The following is a 13,845-nucleotide window of genomic DNA, read 5'->3' as shown; positions in this document are numbered from 1 at the left end:
GCGACCATTCTCCTGGCTCCCTAAAGAGATGGTATTCTAAGTTAAACCATATACCGGTGTATACCATGATATTCTGAAACTGAAATCCAGCTCATCCTTCCACCTTCCTCCTCCCATGTATACCTTTAAAGAAATCTTTTACACCTACAATGCTAAAATAAATGTTCTCTTTTTTTGACATAGACACTTAAGGTAGCAAGATTGACCTTAGTGTTCTTATCCCGTAATTGTTCACAGTTAGAGGGCAAATCAGAAAATGAAACACTGTAATATGATTCTTGAGGGAGTATGCAAAATGACAGTGTTTTGCTTATATTGCCTCTATCGAATACTGTCTTTCTTTAAAGAATAAAAGGAAACTTATTGTCTAGATGTAGGACAGTGCTAGCTGAGGAGTGTATTGTGGAGAGCTGTAAAAGAAGGTAACTGAGAAAATAAAAAAAAATAGAACCAGCACTTATGTTCCAGTTAGAGCTTCAAGTCTAGCAGAGTAGAGCTATTTATATGGCATATATCTAATGGATTAAAGTCTCCTTTTAAAAACAGTGTGCTTTATCTTGCAGCAGCACACCTTTCGATTGGATTTTTAAAGCCTTTAAAAATGCAGATGCAGGGTTATCATGTTGCTTCCAGTCTTACCCAATTTGCCAAGGTATTGTTCAATACATTTAATAAAGATTGAAAGTGCTCCCTGACATCACTCATTAGTGCTTCTTTTTCTTTTTGAAAGTCCTGAGTGCTGCCCTGAAGGAAAGAAGGATAATAAATTATGTACAACAAAATGTGTCACATATTCAGTGGAGTTTGCATTAAAATCTTTCTCCCTCTCCTAGTATTTTCCATAGGTTTTTCTGACCTTTCCCCTTTATGAGTTTCCCTGCTTAGAGCTCATAGTGACACCTACTGCTATTTACTGTCACTTTGTCCTTCGGAGAGAGAAAAACTCTGCAGTTTTGTGTGAAAAGGGTTTTCAGTGCAAAAGTTTATAGAGAATGTCTCATCTAGGAATAATTATCAGGGTTGGTGAGGTCACATATGTACTCTCTCAATATCATTATTGCTATATATATTCAATAACTGCTGCTACTGTTACACCTAATGGTGCTCCCACTGCATCTGCTACATCTACCATTGAAGACTTACAGGAACATTAACAGTTGCCTTGAGCCATTTATATTTTCTGTTCTTGAAAAGAGAAAATAGTTTGAATAACAACAACGTCTTTGTCCTTTCTAGAGGCAAGATCCTGTTGCCTTTGATGAAGCATTTCAAAATATTTCCAGAAATGTACTCAATACAAGATACACATTGTTACCCTATCTCTACACATTAATGTATGGAGCCCATGCCCATGGTAGCACTGTGGTACGTCCTATTCTCCATGAGTAAGTATTTGTGTTTTCCTCAGTTGGACATTATTTTAAACAAAAATTCATGAGTATCCCAAGATTGCCTTAATCGGTGTTTTTTTTAAGGAATAATTTATCAAGATGGTAGAGATTATTCTTTATAAATGTGCAAAAGAACAGATAAGAACTGTTTGATGCTAAATCCCACCTCCCATACCTATCAATATCACTGGCTCCAAGGAGTTGCCATCCTCTGTAAAACTGTATATTTGTGTCTGTCGGCTCATTTACACATCGCCATATGGCGACATTGGTACAGCACCATGCTTTAGTACTTCCTTTTGCTGCTACATCTCCATAGAGACGCACTATACCAGGGGAGTGCAGTGCTACAACAACATAGCTGATGATCATGTATAGACTCACGTGATTACTATATCACCATAGCATACCATACAGTGACATAGTACATTGCTGTGTCACCATACGGCAATGTGTAGACGTGCTGTATATGTATGCATGTAAAAAAAAGTTTTCTATTTCCATCTTTGCTAAGTCAGTGATTTTCTTGATTTTGATGGGGGTTGTTCTCCCTTTTTAGTCCCTGGATGTGTATACCTCCATCAGAGAGGTGGAGCACAAGCGAAAATTCTACCAGAGCTTTGTAAACCTGACACAAATTATGTCTGTCCATATAGTGTGTTTGAGACAAAGATATATTTTATTCTTTATTTTCTGATTGTTCAGCAATGACATGTCAAGGTTTCACAAATTTCTAGTAATTTGGATGCCTTGGTTTTGCTTACACTGACACACTGAGAAACACTTTAAAAGAGCTTGATTTTAAAAGGGTGTACTTTCTGAAAATCAGGCCCCTTTAAGGTTTCAAACATTAGAATTTAAGTTGGAAATATACAAGCAACAAATTACACTAAATTAAAAGGGATCGAGGGTAACCTTCAGTGACGACATCTATACATGTGGTTTCTTGAGGAGTAGAATCATTAGATACAGAGTACAAATGAAATGGTAATAGGTCCCAATAAACCAATTAACACTGTCAGGGACAGTAGTATCTTATGGCAGAGTAATTAACTGCAATTAAATGCACTTGTAGATGCTAACTGTGGGCCTAAATTGTGCCCAGACAGCACTTAGTCACATGACTCTGCACTTTCATCCCCAGCCAGCCCCTCTGCTGTCCAACACCACTTCACAGTGATCAGGACAGATCAGGGTAGAAGTGGCCTTGGCATAAACTGCTTTGCTTTGGGCCATAGGTGATGCACTGGGGAGGGAATGTGCCCACCTGACAAGGCCGCCACTAATGGCAGTGCCTGCGGGAACTCACCAGCTCCATTCCTGCTGCCACCACTGACGTCAGTCCTTGTGGGAGTTCAGCAGCTCCACTCCTGCTGCTCATGTCAACAGTAGTGCCTGCAGGAGCTCACTAGCTCCAGGCTCACCGTTGATGGTGGTGCCTGCAGGAGCTCACCAGCTCCAGTCCTGCTGCCAATGCTGGCAGCAGCTCTGTGAGTGCCCCAGACTACCCATGGTGACTACCCTTTCCCTTTCCCTCCCCTCAGACTACCCATGCCCTGGGTTCACATGTAGATGCTGTGACAAGGAGTAGTTTACTGCAGCTCAAACTGCCCCAGAGTGTATTGGTTCAAATGAATTGCATGTGTATATGCACCCAAACCAACTATATTTGCCCTACAGTAAATAGAAGCTAAATTCCAGTTTTATCCAAGGGGTAAGTTCAGGCATACAGTTAGTTACCACTGGATAAGTCCACACCCCCATTTAGCTTTCAGTGATTTGTTCAAATGTCCATACTCTCTTTGTTGACACTGTTGAACTGATTGAAATTGTCAGATCGGTAGGTTGAAAGTTTTCATTTGCTAACTAAGGTCCTGGAAGCAGTGTAGGCCAGTGTCCATGTAGGGATTTAGAATAGCTTAGACTGGTCATTACCATACTTGAAAATATTAACAAGAATCATTAAAAATGATAATTAAATACCAATTCAGTACTGGAAAGAGTACTGGCCTAGAAGGGGGTCCACCGTATTTTCCTTTCCTCTTCTTAACTTGTTTCATTTTTTTCCAGTAAAGGAAAACACAGTAGGAGAATTAAAAACAAAACAGAAAGAGAAGCAAAGGCAAAAACAGTGAAATGTAATATTAAGGTTTCATTTCTAAATGGTTTACAGAGGGTTGATAAATGATTTAATAGATGTTAAGAGTAATTTTATAGGTCATCAGCAGGGATCTTGGTTTTATCTGATTAAAAAAAAATCCCCATTTTTCAGATAGAAAAAAGTAATCCTCATTTTTTCTGTGATTCAAGTGAAACACCACACACGCGCGCGCACACACATTTTTGTTTCTGTGATTAAAATGAAACTATATATATATATATGTGGTGTTTCATTTTAATGACAGAAAAATATAATATAATTAATATCTTTTTGTGGTATCCAACTGATTTCTAGTTACTTATAACTATGAGATGAAAAAAAAAATCCCTGTTTTTTAATAGAAAAAAGTAACCCCAAATCCACATTTTTCTGTGATTAAAATGAAATATATATAGGTGGTATTTCATTTTAATCACAGAAAAATGTGGATTTAGGGTTACTTTTTTCTATTAAAAAATGAAGATTTTTTTGTATCTCATAGTTATAAATAACTACAAACTAGTTGGATAGCACAAAAAGATATTAATCATTTAGCAATGGAAACTAAATATTAGGGGCCAGGGCAGACTATTAAGCACCTAAGTGTGATCCTATTCTTCCCTGTTAAGGTCCCTGAATAACTATTTTTTGTTACATGCTGCTATCTTAGCCTTAAAGCTAAGTTCTGAAAAACAGTGAGGAGGGACCCACTCATTAAGTTTTTCAGGGACTCAAGCGGGATGGAATAGAATGACGTTTAGGTACCTAAATAAAATAAAGTGCCTAACAGATGGAGTAGAGATGGCCCTATGCATATATGAAAGGCAACAGATGAACTCCAGACTTGCAGACTGATGCAGAGTCAATCCTGATGGTACCATTTCAGTAGTGATCCCCTGCTCTAAAATACATGATCTAGATCAATGTTTGTGAGTCAAAGTGCCACAGCACCTTCAGTTGCTGCAAGATCCTTTGAAGTGTACCACAAGGTATGAGAAGATAAGGAGTTGGGAGGACATTAGCACAGGCTCCAGCTGCTCCCTGCCTGGCAACTCCCTTCCCTCCACAGTCCCTCTGCAAGTAGATAAGCAGATGCTTGTCCCAGGTCATGTCTATAAGAGACACTTTACTGCACAGTAGACCAGTCTGCTGCATAGTAAAACATCACAGTCTACACAGGAAGGGCATTTACTGTGTGGTAAAGTAAACTACTGCACAGTTAGCTAGTCCTTGTATTTACTAATTACATAGTAGTTACTGCACAGTACTGCACTTGTAGACACTGACCAGGAAAAACATTTGCTTCTGGTCAGCCTAGGCTGCAGGGGGCCATGGGATAGGGAACCCATGGTCCCCACTCCTGGTACTGCTCACATCCCTGATCCCCACAGGAGCTGGGAGCTGATTAGCACCAGGACTGGGGATCGCTCTGCTCCCTGTACTGGCTCTCAGTTCCCAGCGTGGAGCTGGGAGCTCTGGAGAGTGAGCAGGGGCTGGGAACTCAGCTCCCACTTACTCTCCAGAGCAGCTCTGTGTGGCATGAAGCTGGAAACTCCAGCTGCCACTCGCTCTCTGAGCTTCCCACCTCTGCACTGCACAGAGCTGCTCCTGGGGAGGGAGTGGGGCGGGGGGCTAGGAACCCAACCAGGGCAGCTGTTGGTGAGCACCCTGCTGAGCCTGGGTTGGGGGGTGTGGTAAAGGACTGGCAGGCAGCTGGTCCACACCTGGGACAGCTCCCAGCAAAATTATGCCAGGCAGGAAAGCCCCACCTGGTAGGGAGCTCACTGGCAGCTATGTGTCCTGATGCTCATGGGGCCAAAAGAGTTCTTCTGGCTGCAGTGGCAGCTGTCTTCTAGCCCCATGCACATCAGGTCGAAAGACCCAGTGTACATGGGGTCGAAAGACAGCTGTCACTGCAGCCAGCAGAGCTCTTCTGGCCCTGTGCACATCAGAACCAGCCTGGAGCGCCACCTGGTTGCTGCAGGAGGGGCAGAGCAGGACTTGCTCCCAACAGGGTGCATATGTAGATGTGCTCCCAGGGCAGGCTTATTGAAAAGTATTTTACTGTACGGTAAACCAAACGTGGATGAATAGTACATGTAGACGCATCCCAGGGTGGATCTTTCTCTCTTGCTCTTCCTCATAGGAGGGGGTATGCCCTGTTATAAATAAATCAGTTTTTGAAATAGGATGCTACTCAAAAAAAATTATGGAAGGATAGCTAGGGGTCAAAGGCTGAAAACCATTGATCCAAACCAAATGTTAAATATATTTTTTTCTGATTCAGAATTTTAGTCATAGATTTATGGAAAAAAGCCTGATCTTTTCTGGAGTTTCAGCTATGAGAAAATCTGTGATCATCTTGTAGCTTTAGACTTAATTGAAAATAACATATTTAATACATGGATGGGGTTTTTTTCCCCATCATTCCAAATTGATTAGCAGAGGCATCCATTTTCCCTTCACAGAATTAATTTCTATAAAAACAAAATGATTATAGTTTTATTGAATGAGCAGATTGAGGAAATTTGTTCTCCACTAGAAACCTTCCAGTACCAGCTTTATGAAAACATATTAAAGGAAGTATTTCCTGGTTGTGTCATAAATTTAAGACTAAAGGCCAGTTTGCTTCAGTAGTTCCATATTATTTGTTTTTAACATTGCATTAATGGCAAGAAAAATACATGTTTGCACTGAATCCTTTGGAGATGATAAACCAGACTGAATAAAATAAGAACTGACTTTAAACTTATTCCCAAATCATACTGCATCCAGACTGCTTACAGGTTTAAAAATAGTTGGCTTAGTTTGAGAACATATTATTCCCATTGCTGAACATTAACTTGCTCCAGTTGACTTCAGAGGAACTAAATATGTGAGGCACTGTGTAAAAAAGTGATTAAGGGGTTCTCACTGTGGCTGTTAATTAATTTTACTATTGCTGTTCCCGGGAACCTAACAGTGAACCTTTCAAGAAACAAGTCTTTCCAGTTTCGTGACTAAACTGAGTGAAAAGCAAACAAAAGTAAAATCATCATCATCATAATAATACCTTGTATTTCCATCCTGACTTTTTATATGACGATCTGTATAAATTCCCAGTGGCCATGTCTGCACAAGATGCTGACTGTGAAATCATTATGGCGCAGCCCTTTACTTCTTGTTTATAGCAGTACTAAATGACTGCGCAGTAACCAGAGTCACTGCACAGTAGCATTGCCAAATGCCTTTTTCGTGATGCTGGCTGTGCAGTAGCTTGTCACTACTGCACTGTAGCGCTGCATCATGCTTTCTGCCAGTAGTCACGGGCTACAGCACAGTCAGTGTCTTGTGTAGATGTGGCCAGTGTATATTAAATGTAAGTGGAAAAGTAAATTCCCCAATTCAAAACCACAATTTGAATTTTACAAATTCCACAATTTTGTCAAATTGATCCAACGTCAATTTTTTGAAAGATGTATTAACACTCTGAATAATTTTGTAGTAATATAATCACCATTAGCAGTAATATAAGTAAAGTTGGGGGTGAGTTTTAGAGCTTTAGATATGTCAGATGAACTTAGAAGAAGACATTTTTGAACAGTTTGTTACCATGTGCATAATAATGATTTCACTGATTTTAGGTTTGTGGAAGACAAAACGACGTGGGATGTGTACAAGCAGTTTCTCTGGGGACCTGCACTACTCATTAGCCCTGTATTGGATCCAGTAAGCATTTATATCTAATTGTATATGAGTGGACTTTTAAAAGTGTTTTTTCTTATCTTCACTTCACTTTTTTCCTTTACTTTATATAACATATATGTGTTTAAATTCCAGAATGCTACATCGGTACAGGCTTATATTCCCAATGCCCGCTGGTATGATTATTATACGGTAAGTGATTTTTTTTAAACCTTCAACTCATGGTAGAGGTGATCTCTTTTCTTCAACCAACTAGATATTTGCAAAAAAAATATTTTTTTTTTTAAATTTGCATGCTTTCGGGCACACTCGCCCTTCTTCAGGCATAAGAGAATGACCTTCTTCCTAATGGTAAGAACTGTTAGAATAGAATAGAATACTCTGCTTGCCTCAGTAATAGACTCTTCTCAGTTGAAGCTAAAAATAAGAGCGAGAATCCTTGAGATAGTGAGGAAAAGGAAGGTTTATACTGCTGGCAAAGGATGTGCAGGATAGGACTAGGATATTATTGGTAGGAATACAGTAAATTGTGGCATGGAGGGTGGATAGCAGCTAGGGAAGTGATTAATAGAACAAGTGCAGTCAGAAGAGGGATAAAGATTGATATGGTTGATGAGATAGGATAGCATACTTGGATGATTTTAAAACAGTCTTTAGTAAGGAAATGACATCAGTTTGGAAATCAATTGATACATTTTGGATTTTAGAACTCATTCTGTGAGGTGCTTATCACCAGCAATAAGAATTAAGAGCAGTTAACATTTTCAGGTGACGTCTGAAGAAGTCAAAATACAGTTTCAACTCATGAAGTTTCATTACAGAAGTATTAAGATGACAGGATCAAAGGAAAGTGGAGCTACAGGATACTTCATGAGGTCATCTAGTTTAGTGCCCTGCTCGAGACAGAATCCTCTCTGACCATACATAACAGAATGTGCCCCCTATGGGGCAGGGGGGAGGAGGGACTGCACTATGTCCATTTTCTTTCTCCCGCTTCCCCAGTCTGGCCTGGTTCTCTTGCTTACCATGTCTTGATGTTAAAATTAATATATTTGGGAAGCTGCCCTCAGAGAACCAAAGTTCAGCTTTAGCACCTTGCCTCCATCCTGCTCAACAGCAGGCTGCTGGTCTGCACAATCTGCACTCCCTAGCCTGAGCAGGACTTGGTCTCTCTCTTGGCTGCCCCCCTGGCCCTGTCTCTCTCTAAGCTTTAGCCCTTTACAGCCCACTAGCTCCCTAGACTTTATAGCTTGCTCCTGTGTCCTTAATATGGCACAGGATTAAGTGCAGCCAGTACTTTAAGAACTGGCTTAAGTTACAGCCAGTTCTCCTGGAATCCTTTTCTCCTCCAAATTGCTTCCCAGAGGATCCTTCCCACCAGTTTTCTGAGTTTGTTAAAGTCTACTTTTCTGAAGTCCCATGTCTTTATTCTGCTGTTCTTCTTTCCTCCTTGCAGGATCTTGAACTCTATTATCGTGTAGACACTCTCACACAAAGTACCTTCCACATGCACATTTTTAATGAGTTTCTTCCTGTTTGTGAGTAGAAGGTTGAGAAGACTTTTGTCCTTAATTGTGCTCTCCATCACCTGTACCAAAAAGTTATACCCAACACAGTCCAGGACTTTGTTGGATTGCCTGTACACTGCTGTTTTTCCTTCCCAGTAGACGTTACAGTAATTAAAGACCTCCATGAGAAGCAGGTCCTACCGTTTGCAATTTGGAAACTTCCATCAGTTGTTTAAAGAAGGTCTTGTCCACTGCCACCTCTTGATTTAATGGCTCATAACAGATGCCTATCATGACAGCCTCATTTCTATTTTTCCCTCTGGCTTTACCCACTTACATCATAATTGTTTAGTTATACCAGGACCTCCAATTCTTCCCATGCTTCTCATGTTAGTATATAAACATTTCAGGTTTCTAAATAATGGTCCTTTTCTCTCCCTAAGAACATGGCTAAGGCTTCCACTATTGCCTCTCATTATTAAGCTTTTTATCAAGGTTCCTTGTCTCTACTTACCTTTGTGCTTTTTGTCTCCATCTACTGGTAAACATATTGTAAAGTTAAAAGAGGAGTTCATGTTTATGGAGGTAGGAAGGGTCTGACCAAGATGCTTCTCTGTAAATTATGCGTTCAGGTATGCAAATCTGAGTTCATGATACCATGATTAATGTGAATAATTCCACATAAAAACATTTTTATAACAATATTATGTTAACTTTGACACAACTGTAATAATGATGAGTGAAATAGGTAAGATATTTGAAAGTCACAAATAGATACATTCTCAAAGACCTTTACTTCCATAAACATTTTTTAGTGCTTCTCATGACTTTGATGTCTATCTGATATCTATCACAGGACAGGAGAAGTAGAGAGACATAACTTGGAGCAATTTAACTGTATCTGCCTTCACAGGAAGAAAATAGGAGAAAGCAAAAGATACTTAATTTATCATTATTTGTCATTCAGTTAGGCATTCAGTTGCCTAACTTTAGGCCATTTCCTATCCACTAGTTTCAAACTATTGTTTTATTAATGCAGAATTTTGTTTTCTTAGTGTGTCTTAAAACTATTGCAGAGGTACCATTGTGTCAAAAAGTCTTGTAAATGACGATTCCAATAATGTATATCAACCAACATTTCTATGATCCAATTCTTTCATCTTGCATAACTGCTATTAAGAAGTAACTGAACTGAAGTCATTTTTTAACAGGAGAAGGATATTGGCTTGAGGGGACAATTCAGTCATTTTTCAGCTCCTCTTGAACATATCAACCTTCACATCCGAGGCGGTTACATTATTCCCTGGCAATACCCTGCTCTTAATACTGCTTCCAGGTACTGTAAGATGAACTGGAAAACTGAAATTTGTGTGTGGGGGATGTGTTATGTGTGAATGTAGATGCTGAAAGATGCTTAGTATCCAGAGTATTAAAAGTTTTCCCAACTGAGATGGCCTAGAGAACAGATGATAAGACAGGTACAGAAAAATTTCAGTTTATCACATGGTGGAAAAATACAAGAGGGAATCAGTTTAAGAATGTTTTATTATAACTTAAAAAGTTATGTTTAAGTTATGATTACATGGTGAGTCACCTGTTAGAACCCCTTCTGTCTCTCGGAGTGCACATTAGGTGATAGGCCTGGCTTTCAGCACCTCATTTTAGAAGGACATATGGTTCTATCAGGTTTACGCTGGATTTCTGGGCTGCAGCCTCTGGTTTTTTGCCATACATTTTAACACAACAAATCCGATTAATTTTGATACCTGAAATTTCTTTGCTTTGCACATCTGACACAATAATACTGTAGTTACACAGGAACAATCTTTCAGAACGTACAAGGTATGTCTGTATAGCTGGGTTGAATGTGCATTGTCTTGGTTAGGAGACTGGTACCTACTTGATAAACATGAATGTTCCACAGCAAAGTAATCCCCATGTTACTGTGTCTTCAGTGCTAAATGTTTCATAGGCATAAGACAGTACAACAGTGCAAATATAGCCAAGGAGATGCACCATTTTGGAAAACAGGCACATATACATCTTGTCTTAACCTATGTATAAATTTAACCTATTCATCACGCATTTTGTTATACCTTAGTTCAGGCACCCCTTTTCAGTAGCAGAGTTAGTGTTCAGCCATACAGATGCTCTGTCTCTCTGTGTCCCCTGCAGCTGATGGCTTCCAACCCTTCCTGAAAATACTAGTATATTTAAGGTTTGGTTTTTAAGTTTAGCCTGGGAAGACTAAGGTCCCACAGCCTTCATGGATGCCAGGCTAGGGTTATTTCTCACTAAGTATTTTGTGAACTGTTTCATGAAGGACCCTTGGTACTAACTATGACAGTCCCTTATCTTTCTCCTTGCTTCCTCCCTACTCCCCCATATCCAAACTGTGGCTACGAAGAAATGGAGAAAAACATAATGTGTTTGTTGGATCTAATTTTATTTTAGTCGAAGAAACCCAATGGGACTTACTGTCGCTTTGGATGATGGTGGACTTGCTCAAGGTCAGCTGTATTGGGATGATGGGAACAGCATTGGTGAGCATAATTTTCTTTTGTCTCATAATAAACCTTAAAATCTTTTCAAGTTATATTACATTATAAAATATTATGTATAAATATTGTTTTTCCCTTGTTACCTTATATTGCTGATTTGAACAGTTGAGTTTTGCATGTTTTTTAATTATACTTTTCTTTCAAATTTGGTGTGTAAATAATTGTCCATCTAGATTGACTTCTGTATATGCATATGCACCCCAATCATGATGATATTTTTGCATGTGCATAGTTCTCTTGTATACAATGTAACTGCATGTGCAAATGAGAGCTTTGTAGGAATTTACCCACAAAAATATTCTGAGACTCAGAATTCTACAACTTAGAGTGCATGTTTAGATTCTCAAATTTGCAAAGACCCACTGAAGGTAGGGGGGTCTATGTACTAGGCTCCTCCCACATTCTGTTGCAAATTTCAAGATCAGGGTTTACAAGGTGGAAACTGAAAAACGGTCTTACTTACCTGTTCTTACTGGAGTTCTTTTAGCTGAATTCTCTAATTACACTGTACTTACTGGTGCAGACAAAAATGACAATGTTCACCTGATCTGGCCATGGAAAGCACAGTTTACAGCTGTGACCAAACACAAGTGCAAGGCTGCAGACCACTTCAAAAATGGCTGATTGTGTGAAAACCTAAACCCTCATTGTATGAGGGGTCAGATGAAGATATTTCAAAATAGAGCATCTTCTGAAATTTGTCTACACTGCCTGCCACCTTGTCAGAATGGGAGGAGGGAAAGGGAGCAGAGGAAGTTCATTCTGGGGGGGTTTCAGCCCCCACTGGAAGATGGGGTGGGTGTATTGGGCTCCTCTGATGTGGGGAGGGCTCCAATTCACCCACTCCATCCTCCAGCCCAGGATAGGGAACCCCTAGAATGAGTTCCCTCTGCTCCCTTTCCCCCCTCCCATTCTGAAACAGGGACATGCTGGGAAAGAGGAGGGGCTGTTGTGAGGGGAAACCAGCTGGCAGCCAGCAACTAGATTCCCACACCCCCTGGAACCAGCAGTAAACTTCTGTTTGGTCTCAGGGATCAGAACAATTCCTGCAATGTGTTTTCACTTACAGGGTGGAGTTGTACTTCAGTCTGCACCCATAGTGCCCATGTGGCAGAAATCAGAGTATTTTTTGCCTTTGGTGTCACCTGCACCCAGTTGATCTTGAAGCCCATTTACACAAATAGCATAAAATGGACAACTGACCTCTCTTTCTTCTCAGTGAAATTAATGGTAATATGGGAAGGAGAAGAGTATAGGATACACAGACAATGCATCTTGAAGAATGCCAATTACCAGTAACTTCCCTTTCTTCTTTGAGTGCTTATCTGTACGTGCCATCAGTTCAAATGGATGATTCCCAGGGTGGGTGGGCCCAGAAGAACTAGAGACAGTATAGAGAATAGTAGTAGGGATGATTAGTGGCATGGAGGAGCTCCCATTTGAGGAGAGACTAATTAGGGTAGGCCTATTCAATTTTGAAAAAGAGAAGCTTGAGGGGGGGTACATGATAAGTGTTTACAAAATACTGAATGGTGAAGAAAAGGTAAATAGGGATTTATTATTTACTTCTTCTCACAATAGGGGTCATAAAATGAAACTAGGAAGCAGTAACTGTAAAACTGCCTAAAGGAAGTTCTTTTTCACATAGCATGTAACTAAAGTATAGAACTCATTGCCTCAAGATATTACAGAAGCTGGTAGTCTAGCCAGATTCAAACAGGGATCAGGCACATTCTTGGAGAAAAGAAGCATTACTAGATATTGAACCTGGGAGTTAAAGGTATGCTCTCTGAATCAGAACTTTCTAGGCATTAAATGCTGGAGGCTACAAGTAGAAAAGGACCAGGGGAAAAACTTTGGTTATACTTTGTTCATGCTTCCTTTCAGCATCTGCTCTCTACCACTGTGTGATACAGGATACTGGACAAGGTGGACTTATGGTCTGACCCAGTAAATGGCAAATCTTACGTTCTTCTAGTCTTATATTAAAGATTAAGAGAGTAGCCTTAACCATAGTTTCATAGTAGGGTCAAAAGGGACCTGAGCAGATTTCATATACATTAGGGCTGGAAGGGACCTCGGAAGATCATTGAGTCCAGCCTCCCGCCCAAAGGGCAGGAAGTCAGCTGGGGTCATAGGATCCCAGCAAGATAAGCATCTGATTTGCTTTTGAAGGTGTTCAATGTAAGTGCTTGAACCACCTCCGCTGGCAGGCTGTTCCAGACCATGGGGGCTTGGACAGTAAAGAAATTCTTCCTAATGTCCAGCCTGAAATCGTCTTGCAATAATTTATGACCATTCAACCTCATCATCCCTTGGGGCACTCTGGTGAACAAACATTTCCCCAGATACTGGCGGTCACCCCTGATAAACTTATAGGTGGCCATCAGATCACATCTGAGACTGTGCTTTTCCAGGCTAAAGAGTCCCATGTCTCTCAGCCTGTCATTGTAAGGTCTGTTTTCCTGACCTCTGATCACACATGTGGCTCTTCTCTGCACTCTCTCAAGCTTCTCCACATCCTTTTTGAATTGTGGAGCCCAAAACTGGACGCAGTACTC

At 40.2% G+C, this 13,845-nt stretch overlaps 1 protein-coding gene across 2 annotated transcripts in view; it reads left to right on the top strand.

Annotated features, from left to right (window-relative positions):
- SI (sucrase-isomaltase) overlaps positions 1 to 13,845 on the top strand; it is a 152,727-nt gene that overhangs the window by 116,430 nt on the left and 22,452 nt on the right. For both annotated transcript variants that reach the window (XM_019532678.1, XM_019532679.1), the window contains exons 41-45: positions 1,237 to 1,385; positions 7,155 to 7,239; positions 7,351 to 7,407; positions 9,935 to 10,059; positions 11,178 to 11,266. In XM_019532678.1, coding sequence (XP_019388223.1) covers positions 1,237 to 1,385; positions 7,155 to 7,239; positions 7,351 to 7,407; positions 9,935 to 10,059; positions 11,178 to 11,266 — 505 coding nt within the window. The remainder of the gene's footprint in view (positions 1 to 1,236; positions 1,386 to 7,154; positions 7,240 to 7,350; positions 7,408 to 9,934; positions 10,060 to 11,177; positions 11,267 to 13,845) is intronic.

Source organism: Crocodylus porosus, unplaced genomic scaffold (assembly GCF_001723895.1).
Source record: "Crocodylus porosus isolate Cpor-Errol unplaced genomic scaffold, CroPor_comp1, whole genome shotgun sequence".
Taxonomy (NCBI): domain Eukaryota; kingdom Metazoa; phylum Chordata; order Crocodylia; family Crocodylidae; genus Crocodylus; species Crocodylus porosus.
This window is presented reverse-complemented; position numbering and strand designations above follow the sequence as displayed.